Below are 16,992 nucleotides of genomic sequence, written 5' to 3'. Positions count from 1 at the left end.
ATTTTTTTTGAAAGAATGCCGAAATTGAGACTTTAGTAGCACAGCCAAATATCATTGGCGAATATAAAGCTCAACGAATCCGCTGGCTTGGTCACTTGGAGCGAATGGGATCGGATCGGAGCGTGAAGGTAGCGTACCTGGAAAAACCGAGGGGTCGAAGACCAGTGGGTAGACCCAGGTATCGCTGGATCGATCGCGTTGAGGCAGACTTGCATGAATTGAATGTCAGCCAATGGCAGACGATGGCGCAAGATAGAGGAAAGTGGAAGTCTCTCGCTTCGGAGGCCAAGACCCACTTTGGGTCACTGAGCTAGCGGAGTAGTAAAAGTAGTAGTATACTAAACACCTCGCTTCTATATATCTATCCAGAGACCCATCATCCGTATTATTTCGTTAAAACATATTTATATATTTTATTTATGTATATCTTTACTCTTTGGTGTACATTAAAATGAAATGAAATAAAATACGAAAAAGTTGAAGTACATAGAACTTACTTATTGAAAAAGATGTTTTGTTTCAGACGATCACTAAAGCGAGTAAGGGATTGGAAATCAGATGTATATGATGTACTTAAATACAGATAAAATACAATTTACTAATGTTATAATAAGCCTATACTATGAGCTAGATACGGCGTGGACCGATGTCATAATTAAGGTTGCAGGAACTCACTGGATACAGGCAGCGCAAATCCGATCACGGTTGCAATTTTTTGAGGAAGCCGATGTTTTATTATGGGCGTCTATCCGCCGGTATGATAAGGAGGATATATATATATATATAGTCATTGGCTGTCAAGTATTGGACGCGAAAACAGCGGAGTACCAGTTTTGGTTCCGAAATAGGATTGAGGAGAAAACCATGTTACTAGTGAGCTACAAGGAAAGTTGTCAGATCTTTCTAGACTTCTATAAGAAGGTTATAGGACCTACAATAAGATCCAATAACAAAATAAGGAAAGAAAAAAGATAATAAACTGTGGTAATTTAAATGTCGACTAAAAATAAAGTGTGGTATATATAAAAAGGAAACAAAATTATATTAAAATGAAACTAAAGCAAATATGGCCGAAAGGTTCCCGAGCGGCAACTACTGGCCGGTAGACGCGAGGGTAGGCTTCGGGAGTCTAAATGGAGTGGTAAGCCTATGCCCAGCAGTGGGCATCGATCGACTGATAAGAAGAAGAATAACAACACAAATTAATGTAAAACACAAAAATTAACAGAAAAAGAAAATTTAAACGTGCAAAGAAAGCGATGTACAAAAGCAAAGGTAAGAAAAGGAATGCAAGATATTGTAAAGAGAAAAAAAGAGAAACGAAGGGAAGATATTAAGAAGGATGAGAACCATAATAATAATAATATATAATTAATAGAATCAGGTGTTACCTTGCGGAAGTCCATCCTAAGTAAGAAAAGTACCAATATTTAGCCACTTCCGCACACGCAGTGGTAGTCGTGCAATAAAGTGCACAGCCCGCCAGCCCGCTGATAAATGCGTATGCGGCAAACAATGCGAATCACATAACCGCCACCGCCAAATTACTCAACACGTGTTTCACTCCTCCACGGGGCATCTTCAGGAGTTATGTTACACCGATTAGTGTCAAACACTGAGTATAGTAGTAATGAAAAATTATTAATTTTATTAATAGTTCCTGCTTTACGGCGAATTAAAAAAATCAAAAAGTACGAAGTCTTTCGAAGCTGCTTACATCATAGATACATCTCTATCATTACTATCGTCTATGGTAGAGCTCCTGTATAGAGTTAGTGTCTGTAATGCCTGTAAGCAAGCGCTAAAGCCTCTTTAATTTCCACACACGAAGCATAGAAACTGTTAACTATGGAAGTAAAAAAAAATAACGTTTACATTAATATGTTAAAGGCAGCCGTGCTCGAGGACGCCTCGCGTTTGAAATGGCGGTGCTGTAACTCATTTAGGTTACGCGGCAAAGAATTCCTAATGAGCTTTCCGTGTAAGCTCATGGCTCGGCTTCGTTGCGGTTTCAATGCCGGAGCTTCTTTGTCGAGTTGTTCAGTGTCGTAGAGGACGAAAGTGCCTGTTAATGGTAGGAAAGAAAAGCATGCGATTCAGGCTCCTGGATTCAGTTCAACGAATTCGTATTGAAATAAAATGAGCTTTTATTTAAACTTAAGAGGTTTTAATTAACATGCGTTAGTGTACATTTATGGTTAATGTAGTTTGTAAAGACTGCATTTTTTATGAAAATGACATTTTAATGGAATTTCATATCAAAAGATTAGATGGTGAATTTAAAATTCGAATACTAGCCCTTAACGTTCTGCGACACATTAAATATCACAAGCCGTCCCAATATATATTCGATAAGACGGCCTTTACCGATGACCATCTGTCACAGGTCTGACCCAAGTCCGTCTATCTGTCTGTCCACCTCGTACGAAGATATCACACGCTGCCCTTTCCAGTCCGCGGTCTCGACTCCCTAACGACCATCTGTTCTGCGCGCTGTCATTTAAACCTACCAATCTGAACTATGTCGGTTACTTTCGTTCGTGTAAGGATATCCTCATTCCTAAATAGATTTCGTATACCCGGGTATAGTACATTGCTTAGGTCGTTGAGCTTGAAGCGGCCTCAATCAGCTACATTCGCTTAGTATCGACCTCGCTAGCTAACGTACGGTTTGGAGCGAATAAAAAAATTTCCCAAAACTGTTTGATCGGATAACAGCCGCACCCATAACGCCCGCTCACCGCACGAAAAAACGCGTGTGATGCTATCTAAACTAAAAGACCACTTTTCACAGTCCGCAACGCAAACGGCGTCGGCCGCCCGACACCGTTGTCGCTAGCAGCGTGTGCGATCTGAGGTAGGATCAGCATCCTTTCTTAGATTACCGAGTGGTCCATGCTGTCCTCCAACTATACTCTTCATTCATTACACCTTACATTGACACGATCAGGTAAGCATCGTTTCACCTCCGTCGGAGTATCATATGCAGGCTTTGTAACACGATGCCTTAATTTTTAAGTATATGTCACAGACCCTTCCGCTCTGTGAACTCTTGTCCGACGAAGATGTAAAGCTTTAGGATTAACAGCACTAACTTCTATCGAAACAATACAACAATACTGTTTGAAGAAGATTAACTCTGCTCTCGGATATAAAGAAGACTTCTCTGCTAAAGTGATGATCCCGACGTGATTTAGGGATTTGAACACCTTCCTTTATCTGTTTTAAATGGTAAAGCGAGGTCGATACCGAGAACGTAGCCGGCTGGTGTTGTTACAAGCTTATGCGACTTTGTCAGTGAGATGGGAAGTCAGATAAGCGCGTTTTTTGGATTATCATTGTTCAACTTGTGTTTGACGTCGACCATATACCTTCATTACCGCGGCAGCCTTATTACTATTACCTCGTACGTCATAAAGAAGCAGTTCAGTGTCCAATAAACCTTTAAGTTGATCAACTTCATTTATACTTATCATCTCAATTACAGTTCGTAGCTAAAACACAAGAAAGACTTTCCTCCTCGACCAATCGTCTGCTTAGATGCCCCTCCCATAGTACCGACTTCACTCACTTCTTCGCAATACAATCTATTCTTCTCTGGAACGCGATCCCCTTCGATATCAGGATGATCAGGAATCGTGCATTCAAAGCGAAGGTTCGAAAGCTATCGCTCGACAAGCTGAAGAATATCATCATCACAATTGGATTTTATTATTATATTTATTTTTCGTTATAGTAATTTTCCTTCTCATACACATCTACCTTTTCATCTTTTATGATATTTACTTATTTTATCTATCCTACATTTATTTATTTCTGCAACGCCTAAATGGTTGTCTGGCATAAAAATTCTTTAGAATTAAGTTCGTTGTTATATAGATACATACTCGTACATTGTACAAGAAAAGTTTAAAAAGAGTGATCACATGTGATTTCTTTTCAAAAACAGCTACTATACAAAATTGAACCCTAACAATGTTAACAGTAATTACAAATATCAGAGCAGTACTCTATTCTAGTATTACTAAACAAAAAAAGTAAAAAAATATTCCAATAAGAGCATTTATAACTATTACTAATATAACAAAACATTCAAAGCAAGACAACGCCTGTCTCGATAAGTACATTTTTTTTTATGGCTCTCACTATTGGGGTCTCTCGTGCCCCTAACTTTTTGGGATTAGGGACTTTATTGTTCAATAATTTTTTTTTCAGTCTTTTCTTTATTTATCACTCTCTTTCACACTACACAATGTCTTTCATTCTTTACTTTTGTCCTTCACAATATCTGTCGATTTGCTCTTTTATACCTTCTTTTTTTCCTTGCCTTTCTTCCATCATCTTCTTACTCTAAGGTGGCTAGGTACATTTTATTTATTTTTATTCTTAAATTTTATCTTACATTTAATTTATCTTTATTTACACATTTATTTTACTTTCTTAATTCTTTATTACACATTTCTTTTTCTATTTCTTATTATTAGTTAACAATTTATTTTGTGCAGAGTTTATTAAGTACCTTATTCTATACAGTTTTATTTCTTTCAACCGTATCACTCGCCACCCCACGAGCGAGCGAAAGATAGGAATGATGGGCGAAGGTTGTCGTCGCCCATCATAACGGCGATGCTCTCTATGTCTATCTTAACTTTGTTCCAGTCTCTAGGGCACTGCGCATCCGTGCATGTGCGGGACAGTAGGCCACAAGGTGGGCCACGGTATGCGATAAGTACATTACGTGTATATGAGTAGTATTTTATACAGGTTTGCTGAGTTAAATAATCAATCGATTAATTCTAATTCATAGAAATTATCAGGTGTCCCGTATTCTATCAAACGATTTCGTGCGAAAATATAAAAGAAATCATTTCGTTCTCACATCCGGAACGTGAACCGGATGCCGGTCACGAACACGTGTTACGGGCTATTTCTTTTAATACCCCCCACGAGTGTTCGAATACCCGCCTCCTTTTTGTACAACTTGTTACTTTATCTGAGAACTCTTGCCTTTTTGATAATATATATATATATATATATATGCGGTACTTGTTTTACACGTTTTCGCTTTTACACGGTTTTCCAAATAAGTTTTTTTTTTGTTGAGTGATGAAAGTGAATTCGAACCTTCGAATCCGAAGAAAATAATGAGAGTAATTTCTTTTTTGTTCTTCTCTTTAATGTATTGTAATTAAATAAAAAAAACAGTGTTTCCATTATATATATATATTAATTATTTTAACTTCTCAATGCATTTTTTCTTTTTTTTTAATATTGAAAAAAACATAACTGTTAAATACCAAAATCATGCGTTTTCTGCAAGTTTTTCGATTTACACGGTTTTGAGTTGAAAATTTTTAATTTTCGATTTACACGTTTTTCGTGTAAATCGGGGGATAGGTGTATATATATATATATATATATATATATATATATATATATATATATATATATATATATATATATATATGTATGTACATAAATCCACAGACATTAACGTCCGTGCCTTTGTTTTCACAATTATTTATTGCTCCAGTTTTCGCAAGTTACATTGTTTACTAAATCTCTTAAACTATTTCCTAACTTAAATCGCAAATTATTTAAAACTAAATTGTAGTTATTCGTTGGTGTTCTTCACGACTCCCTAACAATTCTAAGTATTTAAAATTACGTTTCGTGCGACCACTTTCATGTCCTTACTCCAATTTGGCATCCTCAGGTTGTGCGGCGGTTGCCGTATTCGCTACATCGATGATTCTTGTCATGTTAGTAATGTAAACTTTGCAATTTTCAATATTTGATAAATTTCACATAATCTCTTTAACAAAACAAAAATATCTTTGTTTGTACCATGAAATAATTTTGTTTTCAAAAATACATACTCGTATGATTAATTATACAACCTTTGTTAAAAGGTTTCTGCCGTTAAACATAAATTTTTAACTTAATGCACAAATGAATAAGTTTTTTTTTTGCCCCCGCTATTGGGGGCCTAACGTTTTGGGATTAGGGACTTTATTGTTCAATCATTTTTTCAGTCTTTTCTTTATTTATCTCTCTCTTTCACGCGTTACAATATCTTTCATTCTTTACTTTTGTCCTTCGCAATATCTTTCGTTTTGCTCTTTTATACCTTCTTTCTTTCCTCGCCTTTCTTCCATCATCTTCTTACTCTAAGGTGGCTAGGTACATTTAATTTATTTTTATTCTCTAATTTTATCTTACATTTAATTTATCTTTATTACACATTTCTTTTTCTATTTCTTATTATTAGTTAACAATTTATTTTGTGCAGAGTTTATTAAGTACCTTATTCTATACAGTTTTATTTCTTTCAACCGTGTCACTCGCCACCCCACGATTTTAGGGGAACAAAGATAGGAATTATGGGCGAAGGTTGTCGTCGCCCATCATAAGGGCGATGCTCTCTATGTCTATCTTTAGCTTTGTTTCAGTCTCTAGGGCACTGCGCATCTGTGCATGTGCGCAAATGGATAAGTTAGTTACGTAGTGCTGCAATAGAAACGACTACGGTATAACCTTCTCATATGGTTTTACAAATTCTGATGATGTTCACAGCTGGACAGACCTCTCGCATAGACCTCTAAGACCCATAGGAATTTTCTTGTTTCATAATGTACTCAGGTAATGTCTTTTAATGATCACGCAATACATCTTTGGAGTTAACACAACATTTTTTTTGATTTTATAGCTATGGACCTCTAGTTCAATCACAATCATGAATGGACAGGGTGTTTAATTACATTATATTTTTTTCATGTAATTTTATCACTTTCTATATTTATCTCTTGTCCTTCTCAACATTTTTCATTCTTCCCTCTAATTTCCATCCATACATCGCATCATTTCCCTCGCCGTTCCTCCAGGGTTCCAAGTTATACGTATTATGTATCATAAGTTTACCAATTTATTTACTAGTTTTGTCTTTACTATTATGCAATTATTTACATATTTTCTAGCGTGTACAATAAAGAATTTTAAATAGATAGGTAATTCTAAGAAGACGAAAGACTGAAAAACTTACTTAAGATGGAACTTTAAGAATAAGAAGAATTACTTTTTCTTACCATATTATTGTTTTTGGGTAGAATATATCAATTGTCAGCGAATAAGCTATATATTCCTCACTTAAAAGCTTTCACATCTATAACCAATCATCCTGTATGTGGTAACGTGAGTGATTCCGCTCAGCTGTGATGCGATTACCTGAATAAGCGGATTTGCAGTAAGCAAGTATAAGCGAGGCTTCCGTATCTAATTGGCTTGCTGCCGATTACCAGTTGATAATGTAGATCATATTGTATATATTAAAATGAGAAGCATTAATGACGATATGGAATATCTTCTTTTATTATTTTGTTGTTCTTAAGGGATTCGAAATTTAAAATTTGAACACGCTATTTTTAAAAGATAGGAATAATCTTTGTAAAATTCTTTAAGATATAAACATTTAGTTACTACTGAATCCCATCACACGAGCACTAGTACTAATTGACGAATGTCATACTACTAAACCTTTTGTTATAGACATATTTCAATTTCAAGACTCGATCGCACTACTATACTACTGTATTTATTCGGTACACAAATTTCTTGTATATTATAAATTAATAAAAGTAAATCTGTATTCATAAAGAAATCGTCCCTTTATATAATAAAAACTTAAAATCGGCTTTATCAATTCTAAATATTTAATGAAATCAGACGTTACCTTGCGGAAGTCCATCCTAAGTAAGAAAAGGACCAATATTTAGCCACTTCCGCACATGCAGTGGTAGTCGTGCGACAAAGTGCACCGCCCGCCAGCCCGCTGATAAATGCGTATGCGGAAAACAATGCGAATTATACAATCGCCACCGCCAAACCGCGGTGCGGAAGTGGCTAAATATTGGAACTTTTCTTACTTATCAATTCTATTTTTTTATATTCTAGTTAAAGCAAGAGACGGATTAATATATACCATTTGGGCGGTGCAGTAGTAAGTTAATGAAGGTTGTTGAAAAAGTATATACCAAAGAGGAAATAAATAAATACATTTAAAAAACTTTTAAGTTAAACGGTTTTTTGATACCTATATTGTGGTGGTTGTGGAAAAATATGTACCTAGTCCGCCATATTGGAACGGCGTCCATCTTGAATTATAAATTTTGACATCATCATCGTATTTTACTAGTGTAGCCCTTTTCATTTGATACCCATATTGTTGAGGTTAAGGAAAAATACGTAATCCGCCATTTTGTATCGGCGGCCATCTTAGATTTATAATGTTATTGATTTTATTATATTGTATTGTCATCTAAATTAAATGTGTGTACCAAATTTCAGATCAATCTGACAACGGGAAGGTGCTTAAATTTCAATTTCTAATTTTGATCCCAATAAATTCCGTACGAGTCAAACTAAATAAAACCGTTTAAAAATAGGCAAAAAATATCTGAAATAGTTAATTGCACTTCACTTCTTTTTTTTCTTCTTTATCTGTTTCAATCAGCAAGTGTCCACTGCGGAGCATAGGTCTCCCGTACAGATCGCTACGATGACAGATCCTACCCTGCCCGCCTCCAGCGACATCCCGTGAACTTAACTATGTCGTCGATCCATTTTAGGGTGTTTCCCACGCCATATCTACCTGCTCGTGATCGACATCCAAGAACCTTCAGCTCCAACAGCCATCGGTTTCACGAGCGAGGTGCCCCGCCTACTGTCATTTCACACGAGCGATTCTTTGAGCTACGTCGGTGATCTTGGTTTTTTTGCGGAACCCCTTATTTCTGATTCTATCTCGCAGAACTCTATTTCAGCAGAAATCTATTTATAGTATACTATTTCTATCATTCCTATTTATATAACACTAACTTACTCAACGACGTCTGATGATATGGCATCGGCCGACACCGTGGTTCCGCTAGGTAAACGAAACCTCGTGGTAAAGTCCCAGGTCAGTACATCCTTCACTACTTGTACTACAAAAACTAGAAGAGGCGGTATGAGGCTTTTGTCGTTAATTATCAAGGATATTTTGTTATTGATAAATAAAGTAATTAGTTTGAAAACGTTTGGTTTATATATATTTTCTTAATTAGACTGCGACGCAGCAGTCACTTTTGACAATAAAGTCTGCGGGGCTAAGTCACTTGCCGTCCAAAGATAAAACATAACTCGGTGATCGGATAAAACAGTCCGCCGGAGAAACATTAATTATGATTTGGTGTAAAATATTTATTGCTTCCATGATTGATGTCTCCACAGATTTCTTGTTCGTGGATCTTTATTTCGCATCAATCATAATGACTTATATTAAATTGTGAAACAGACTTTGTTACGGGTGTAATATATTTTTAAATGTATTATAAAAAATTTACATTCTTTATAGCATTTTGTTATTGTTTCAATAAGTTTTTAAAAGTGAATATATCTTTCATACAGAGTGATCAGTGATAAAGTAAATAATTTCTTTTTAATAAATAATAGCTCGGAACGCGAAATAGTGATAGAAAAGAAGATAAAGAAAGACTCGAAGGTGGAGTTGAACGTGCCAAATGTTTGTGAAACCAGATGTGTCAGTAACTGTTTTTTTTTAATTAATGCAATACATCGTCGCAAACATAAAATGCCACCAATGATTGATTGATGGTCGGTTGAGACGGCAGCAAAGAGAAACAAACAACTTGAGAAGTTAGTTTATTTGGAAGTATCAAAAATCTTTAGAATAAATATACAATCTTACAATTGTAGTTGTTTAAATCTTTAAAGGTAGAATGTATAGTTCAATTGCTGAAAATATTTATGGTACAAGCTTTTTTAAAAAGGTAGTTGTTTCAGCCAGGTATAAGCCTTCCAGATCTATTTTTCCTGATGAGTTGAACTCTGGAGCCTTTAAGAGTAGAGTGAACAGGTTTCTTTTGGATGGTCGTGTACCACCTTCGTCTTCATCTACACTTTACATCTGGTAAAATGAAAGACAAACGTCTATTCCATTACAACTATATAAAAAAGTGTTTTCAACATTTTGACCTTTAGTTATTAAAGTTATTGTTAACTACTTGTAGCATTATATTTATACAGGTTTATTGAAAAAGTGTTTGATTGTTTATTTTTATGCTGACTGGTAGCTTTTAAGCCTGTGTCTGTATATAATTGATTTTAGAGAAATTCTTGTTGAAAATAAATCATATAATTGATGTCTTAACAATATAACGAATGCAACATCGACAAATGAAGCGACGACAAAGTTATAAAGTGACGGAGCTGAAATGATGAAATCATTCAAGCAATTACAAACAGTTAGTCAAGGGGAGGGTCCACGAACTTCAGCGATGGAAGCTATTAGGGGGGCGTAACGTAATAAAGAATTTTGGGAAGTTATTAAAGAACTTTGTAATAAAGCCATTGATAAGTTTTCCCATCGAGCCCTCGAATTTATTTTTTCATAAAGTGTACGAACAGAATGGACATCTTATAAAAACTTTTATTATATAAATATGATATGAGATACATTATAATATAAACTTTAAATAGTAATTTAACTTTTTTTTTACAATGGTCCCCGCTGTTGGGGACCTCTCGTTCCCCTATCTCGTGTGGGACAGGCACTTTTTAATTCTAGTAATTTATTCATATTTTTATTATTATCATTCTTCTCTTTCATGTATCATCTTATCTGTCGTACTGTTTCTTTCATTCTACAATTTTCCCAGTCTTTCTCTTTCATTCCATTAGCCATACATCCATCCCCAACCACTACATTCTAGGTTTCCTTACTATTTTATTTTGCAGCATTACATTTTTTGTTCAAATATTTAACACGTATTTTCTTTATAATTATCATCTTATATTATTCTGTTTCTTACATTATTTTTGGTACTACTATATTTCTTTATTTTATTGTTTGTTTTATTTTTACCTATTGCATTTGTCACCACCTTCCTGCAGTAGCTGAGGAAGCACTTTCGACTTTCCTCTATCTTTTTGCCCATCCGGCATTCGGAATCTGGGCGCAGTCTTCCGAACGCCGGACAGTGGGCCACAAGGTGGACCACGGTCTGGCCCACGCCCGGTTCACAGAAGCACAAGGGGGTCCTCTTTGAGCTTGAACCTGTGAAGGTACTCAGAGAACCCCCCGTGACCCGTGAAGAGCTGGGCCAAGACCGTATCCATCTCGACGAGTAATTTAACTTTAAATTATATACCGATAACTTGTCCGTTGAAATTATATTTTATTTATAATAATATTTTCTATATTTACAATGACGTCTGTGGTGTTTTTACAAGGCACCGGAAAAAACTGACTGTACCTGACTGCAAAAAGTCTCTAAATAACCAACTCAAACAGCAGTTATAAACCTATTTCCATTATTTCACACCTTTAATAAATATCAAGCACATCATCATGTGTTCTTTCCAACTATTGTTATTTATTATCTTGAGTAGATTGTAAAAAATACTTACCGCATTATAATTTTGACCGATAAAAAGTGCGTAGGTCAAAGTTTAGTTTTTATATGAACACATGATTTAAATCAAAGACATAACAATGTTGATAACTTATCATGGTATTGTCGATGTATGTAATTACTTGGATTCATTTATTTGATCACATCATATATTAAATAAAAATATGTTCTTTTGTTTGATTTCGTAAATGTGATCATTCAGAATTCCAGAATCCAGAAGACATCGTAAAAACTACTAATGATTTAGAATTATTATGTGATTATATAGCTTAAGAATGAATTGCTCTATTTACGTTATTAAAGGAAATTTATGAAGGGGATCATAAAAATAAACTAGACCGAGATTGTTGTGATGAAATACGGACCTAAGACTTGGTCACTTAAGACGGGCCTCCTAAGAAGGATCTAGGTAACGCACAGAGCAATGGAGAAGGCTATGCTCGAATCAGAAATGAGAAGATCCATAGAAGAACCAAAATCACCGAAGTTTGTCCAAAGAATTGCTCATCTGAATTGGCAGTGGGTGGGGAACAGCACTCGTGCAAGCGATGGCCACTGGGGCCATGAGTCCTTGAGAGCTGGTGGACGCGGCGGTGAGCCCCACGCTAGGTGGATCGACGGCATCGTTGAGATCGCGGGAAGCTGGCAGTGCAAGACCGGTCAACGTGACAATCTCTGACAACGACAAAACAAAAAATGAAGGTCAATGCCTTGCAGTGGGCGTTCATTGGCTAAAAAGAAGAAGAGATTGACAAAGACGCGTTTTGAATTCGTCCATTCAATTTATAATTAAGTCCTTCTTAATTCAAATTGGTTTGTTATAAAATTCTTCTCGTGAAATACAGAAGTGATATAGATACCCCCCCAGTAGAGGACTGATATTTACGATCTAAGATTACAAGTTCGATTCCCGTGATATAATCTTATGTAACTTTGTACATTAATTATGAAGGATACTGGCCACTGGTCCTAAAAAAGATTCCAGATGATGAACAGCGGGGTCCTTTGCGTATCATACTACCAGACTGCAATGGTCAACCCGCCTGCCAGGCGTAGTGTTTATGGTATATCATAGATATCTATGTTGGAAGTAATAAATATTGAAACAATATTACAAAAATGTTTTAATTGGCCAGTTTGTTAAACATTTTAAATAAAAGAGAAACATTGTACACAGCTGTAGGCCAAAATAAAAAAAGAGAGACATTTTTGATTGTTCATATGAAAATATACGTCAAACGGTTTTAAAATTAAATAAATTTTGAATCTTTAAACATACGATATCGTTAGACGAAGGTAGATAAACTATAACACCTGTGAAATAGGTCTCGAACCTTCGATTAGCCACGCAGTGCCACTGTCCGCAATCTCGAACACGTCCACTGCCGCTTTACCAACTGCTTCCGTTTTCTGCCAAAGACATTGTTTCATGAATGACTCTACATCTTTTTCCATTTCCGGAACCCTCAACTTGACGTCAGCACATAGAGGTGTTTCGGTGAAGCCCGGACAAATAGCTACGACTCTCACACCGAATTTAGAATAGTTGTATTCATGCCCCAGAGATCGCGTGAAACCCATCACAGCGAACTTCGAAGTAAGATACGCCGGCGCGAATGGATTAACTCTAAAGCCGAAAATCGATGCCAGGTTCAAAATCGTGCCTCCTCTTCCGAAGCGGTCCTTTCTCATGTGATCCCAAAACTTCAAAGACCACTCTACTACTGCAGTTGCATTTACGTCGATCGTCCTCTTCGGCGTTATTTCATCGACCACACCTGCACTGTTAACTAAAACATCCACTGTCTTGAAATCATTCACAATTTTTTCATAAATCACGTCCAAATCTTTTGTTACGTCACACTTGTAAAAAATCACTTTGTTTTTACCATATTTAGCGTTTATTTTCTCTTCAACTTGTTTACCTGATGTCTCGTCAATATCCAAAATGATAATTGCTTTAACATTTTTTTGAAGAAAATTTTCAACGATGGAGAGGCCAATGCCAGAAACTCCTCCAGTGATCACCACAGTCTTGTTCTGTAGTTCTCTTTCCATGTTACAACTTGTAATGCGTGTGTGTTGGTGGTTATCGGTGATCGTACTGAATTTCGTCGATACACTATCGAAGCAAATTATCTGAAAGTATTTAGATAAAAATTAGTTAACAATAATCTTAGTCAATATCTTAACTTTTTATTTTCGCATAGTGTTCTCTGATGAAAGTTATGGTAACAGAACACTTTCAGTAAAAAGTAAAAATGTTATTATGAAATGAAGTGAAACCCTGCGTTAGCATTCTGTCCTTTCCGTTTCGTTATACCCAATCTTGAGATGTTGTAGAAATTTGATTACTAAATAATACATTGCTTTCTTAGGACAGAAAACTATGTCTAATCTAAATGTTATATTGTTAAAAATAGCTTAGGCAAACATTCAAAATTTGAAACATGGATGAACGAAAAAGTTTTCGTAATTTTTATTTTTTTGCTACGTTTTTACTGCTGAAAATCTCATGACTAGTTAAAACTCTGGATCGTTTTGAATTTGTGAATTAAAATATATCATTACGTATCACCTAAGAGAAGCAATAACCATTGCCAACAGCAAAAAAATCAATCAAGTTTTCTTTTGTTTAATGAATATATATCATCAACACTATCTCAATGGTTCAATGCATGTATATGTCTCCAGACAATTTTTTTGTAATTTTTTTTAACAATTTCGATACCAAGAAAGGGAATTGAATTAGAACTATATGAATATTTTTTATAACAATTTTATTATAAATTCTAAATAACAGAGTAATGTACAATGGCTGTTACCTTAAACAACAGTATGAAGAATTTGTAAACAGATTTGTTAGACGAAGATGGAATTCAATTAAACGTATATAGAACCTGGGAAATGGGTCTCGAATTTTCGATTTCCCACGCAGTGCCACTGTCCGCTGTCTCGAACACGTCCATTGCTGCTTTACCAACTGCTTCCGGTTTCTGCCAAGGATTTTGTCTCATGAATAACTGCAGATCTTTTTCCATTTCCGGAACTCTCAACTTCACGTCGGCACATAGTGGTGTTTCGGTGAAGCCCGGACAAATAGCTACGACCCTCACACCGAATTTAGAATAGTTGTATTCGTGGCCCAGTGATCGCGTGAAACCCATCACAGCGAACTTCGAAGCCTGGTACACTGGCGAAAAGGGGTTGATTTTGAAACCGGAGATCGATGCCAGGTTCATAATTGTCCCTCCTCTTCCGAATCGGTCCTTTCTCATGTGATCCCAAAACTTGAAAGACCACTCTACTACTGCAGTTACATTTAAGTCGATCGTCCTCTTTGGCGTTATTTCATCGGCCACACCTGCACTGTTAACCAGAACATCCACTGTCTTGAAATCGTTCATAATTTTTTCATAAATCACATCCAGGTCTTTTGTTACGTCACACTTGTAAAAAATTACTTTGTTTTTACCATATTCAGCGTTCATTTTCTCTTGAACTTGTTTACCCGATGTCTCGTCGATGTCCAAAATAATAATTGCTTTAACATTTTTTTCAAGAAAAGTTTCAACGATGGAGAGGCCAATGCCGGAAACTCCTCCAGTGATCACCACAGTCTTGTTCTGTAGATCTCTTTCCATGTTACAACTTGTAATACGTGTGTGTTGGTCGTTATAGGCGATTGTACTGAATTTGAATGAATAACAAATGCACAAGCTAGCGCGCTGAAAATTATCAAAAATATTTTGATAAAAATAATGTAAACAACAATTCTACTCAATTCTTAGGTAATTTAAAATTAAAATTACTCTTGATTTGCGCAAAGTGCTCTTTGATGAAGAAAAAAGAATATTCTCTATAAAAAGTGAGAATATAATTTAGAAAAAAGCGCAGTTACAATGCAGGACTCGGAATTACTAAAGGGAATATATTGTCCCGGTGAACCAGCTGCTCTGGACGTATCCAATAAAGGACCTTACGGAATCCTCTCTGAATCTGTGCGTGCGCGTGCCTCTATGGGTGAGAGATAGACAGAGAAGTGGGAGGAAATCTTACAGCGACTCGTATCATCGGAGCTGCTTATCCAGGGGCACGTTAGTAAGAGAAATAAATAGGATCTCCTGAGTACTGCATGTGCAGATCCTGTAACACGCTCAATTAAACTTCAATGTCAACCATTGCTGAAACGCAATCCGGGCGCATTGCCTCACCTGTCATTAAAGTTTTCTGTTTTCATTCGCCGACGCGTGCTGCCTTCACAAAAGCTTTCCAAAAGCGTCGATGACGGCCCCAGCGTGTGGTCCAAGCGGACAAAGTATTTACATCAAGTTTAATTTATGACCTAATTGATGATGCTAGAGAAATAATTTTAACCACTGGTACCATTTTTTAAATGTTGCAACCTTCTTAATTGTAAATTAGTTTTTTGCTAAATGACAGACACCCACTTTAAGGTGGGCGACTTCCCGTAACTTTACTATGTTTCCAGGAAACAAGGGAGGGGGGGGGGGTATTACAGTGTCGCGTCTACCAGTTCGTGGTCGCTTCTCAAAAACCTTTCGGCTCCAAAGATGGTCGGTCCACTTCAGATCAATAATTTTTCGAGTATTTCAGTAGGTACCTACATAGTACGAATGCGTAGGTACGATTCAGATATGAGGAGAACCGTAGAAGAACCTTCTTCTCCCCATTTCTGATTGGTTTTCTAGAGCGAAAGTGAAGCTCTGAGAATAGACCTCTCCATTGCTGTCTGGGTGACTTGGAGCCTTCTTATAAGGTCCACGGTACCACGTCCCTCACTTCTCAATGTTCTCCATCTAGACCACCAGATATTATAGCATTTTGATCAAGATGTTTTAGAGCTTCCCTGAAATCTACTCATCGGAGTTGAATTGGAGGTGTAGTCAAATATTATAAATAAATAATACAAAACTGAAAATAATATTTTAACATTTTTATTACTAAAAATACAAATAAAATGTATTATTCTTTAAAGAATATTAGGTGTATTTGCCGAAAAAATCCTGTTAATCAGATATTTGAATAAAGAAAAAAAGGTTTATATAACACGTGATATCACAAAACACTGTCTGTTTGTTTATTTATAGATCTGACGCAAGACTGACAATACGTCACATAGATAGTGTGCGACAGAGATAACGCTACACGAAGCCGAAATTAGCCGATTATCTCTTACCATAGGTCGATGTGAAATATTTATCGCTTATATATATACGTTTAAGTGGTATATTGCAGTTTTTCATCATTATGCATTTAAGGTTTAAAATATAATCAGAAGTTAGCAACTGTATACAGTAATACCCCGCTTTACGCGAGGGATACGTTCCAAAAATAATCGCGTTAACTTAAATTCGCGTATAACGAGGTTTATGATTAAACATAGTCAAAAATTATTACAAAAAAATACAAATCATTTTAATCAATCACTTTATTTCTAGGAACACTTTATGCAACACATACTCTTATTTTTTACGGAAAAATACATCTATTGTCTTTT

General features: G+C 35.9%; 2 protein-coding genes across 2 annotated transcripts; both read right to left on the bottom strand.

The window, feature by feature from the left end:
• Positions 1-12,692: 12,692 nt before the first annotated feature.
• On the bottom strand, positions 12,693-13,607 carry LOC137932211 (alcohol dehydrogenase 2-like). The gene has a single exon (XM_068775812.1). It carries the CDS (start codon positions 13,527-13,529, stop codon positions 12,777-12,779), a length of 753 nt encoding a protein of 250 aa, XP_068631913.1. The 5' UTR covers positions 13,530-13,607; the 3' UTR covers positions 12,693-12,776.
• Positions 13,608-14,296: 689 nt separating this feature from the next.
• On the bottom strand, positions 14,297-15,146 carry LOC137932305 (alcohol dehydrogenase-like). The gene has a single exon (XM_068775911.1). It carries the CDS (start codon positions 15,113-15,115, stop codon positions 14,351-14,353), a length of 765 nt encoding a protein of 254 aa, XP_068632012.1. The 5' UTR covers positions 15,116-15,146; the 3' UTR covers positions 14,297-14,350.
• Positions 15,147-16,992: the final 1,846 nt, after the last annotated feature.

Source organism: Battus philenor, unplaced genomic scaffold (assembly GCF_028537555.1).
Source record: "Battus philenor isolate CCGP_79_NKW_IND1 unplaced genomic scaffold, ilBatPhil1.0.hap1 SCAF_9, whole genome shotgun sequence".
In the NCBI taxonomy this organism is placed as follows: domain Eukaryota; kingdom Metazoa; phylum Arthropoda; class Insecta; order Lepidoptera; family Papilionidae; genus Battus; species Battus philenor.
Note: the sequence above shows the minus strand (reverse complement) of the source record. Positions and strands in the feature narration are given on the sequence as shown.

What these genes read in the sequence shown, in the direction of transcription:
- LOC137932211 (XM_068775812.1), bottom strand. Translation starts at nt 13,529, where the DNA reads ATGGAAAGAGAACTACAGAACAAGACTGTGGTGATCACTGGAGGAGTT.
- LOC137932305 (XM_068775911.1), bottom strand. Translation starts at nt 15,115, where the DNA reads ATGGAAAGAGATCTACAGAACAAGACTGTGGTGATCACTGGAGGAGTT.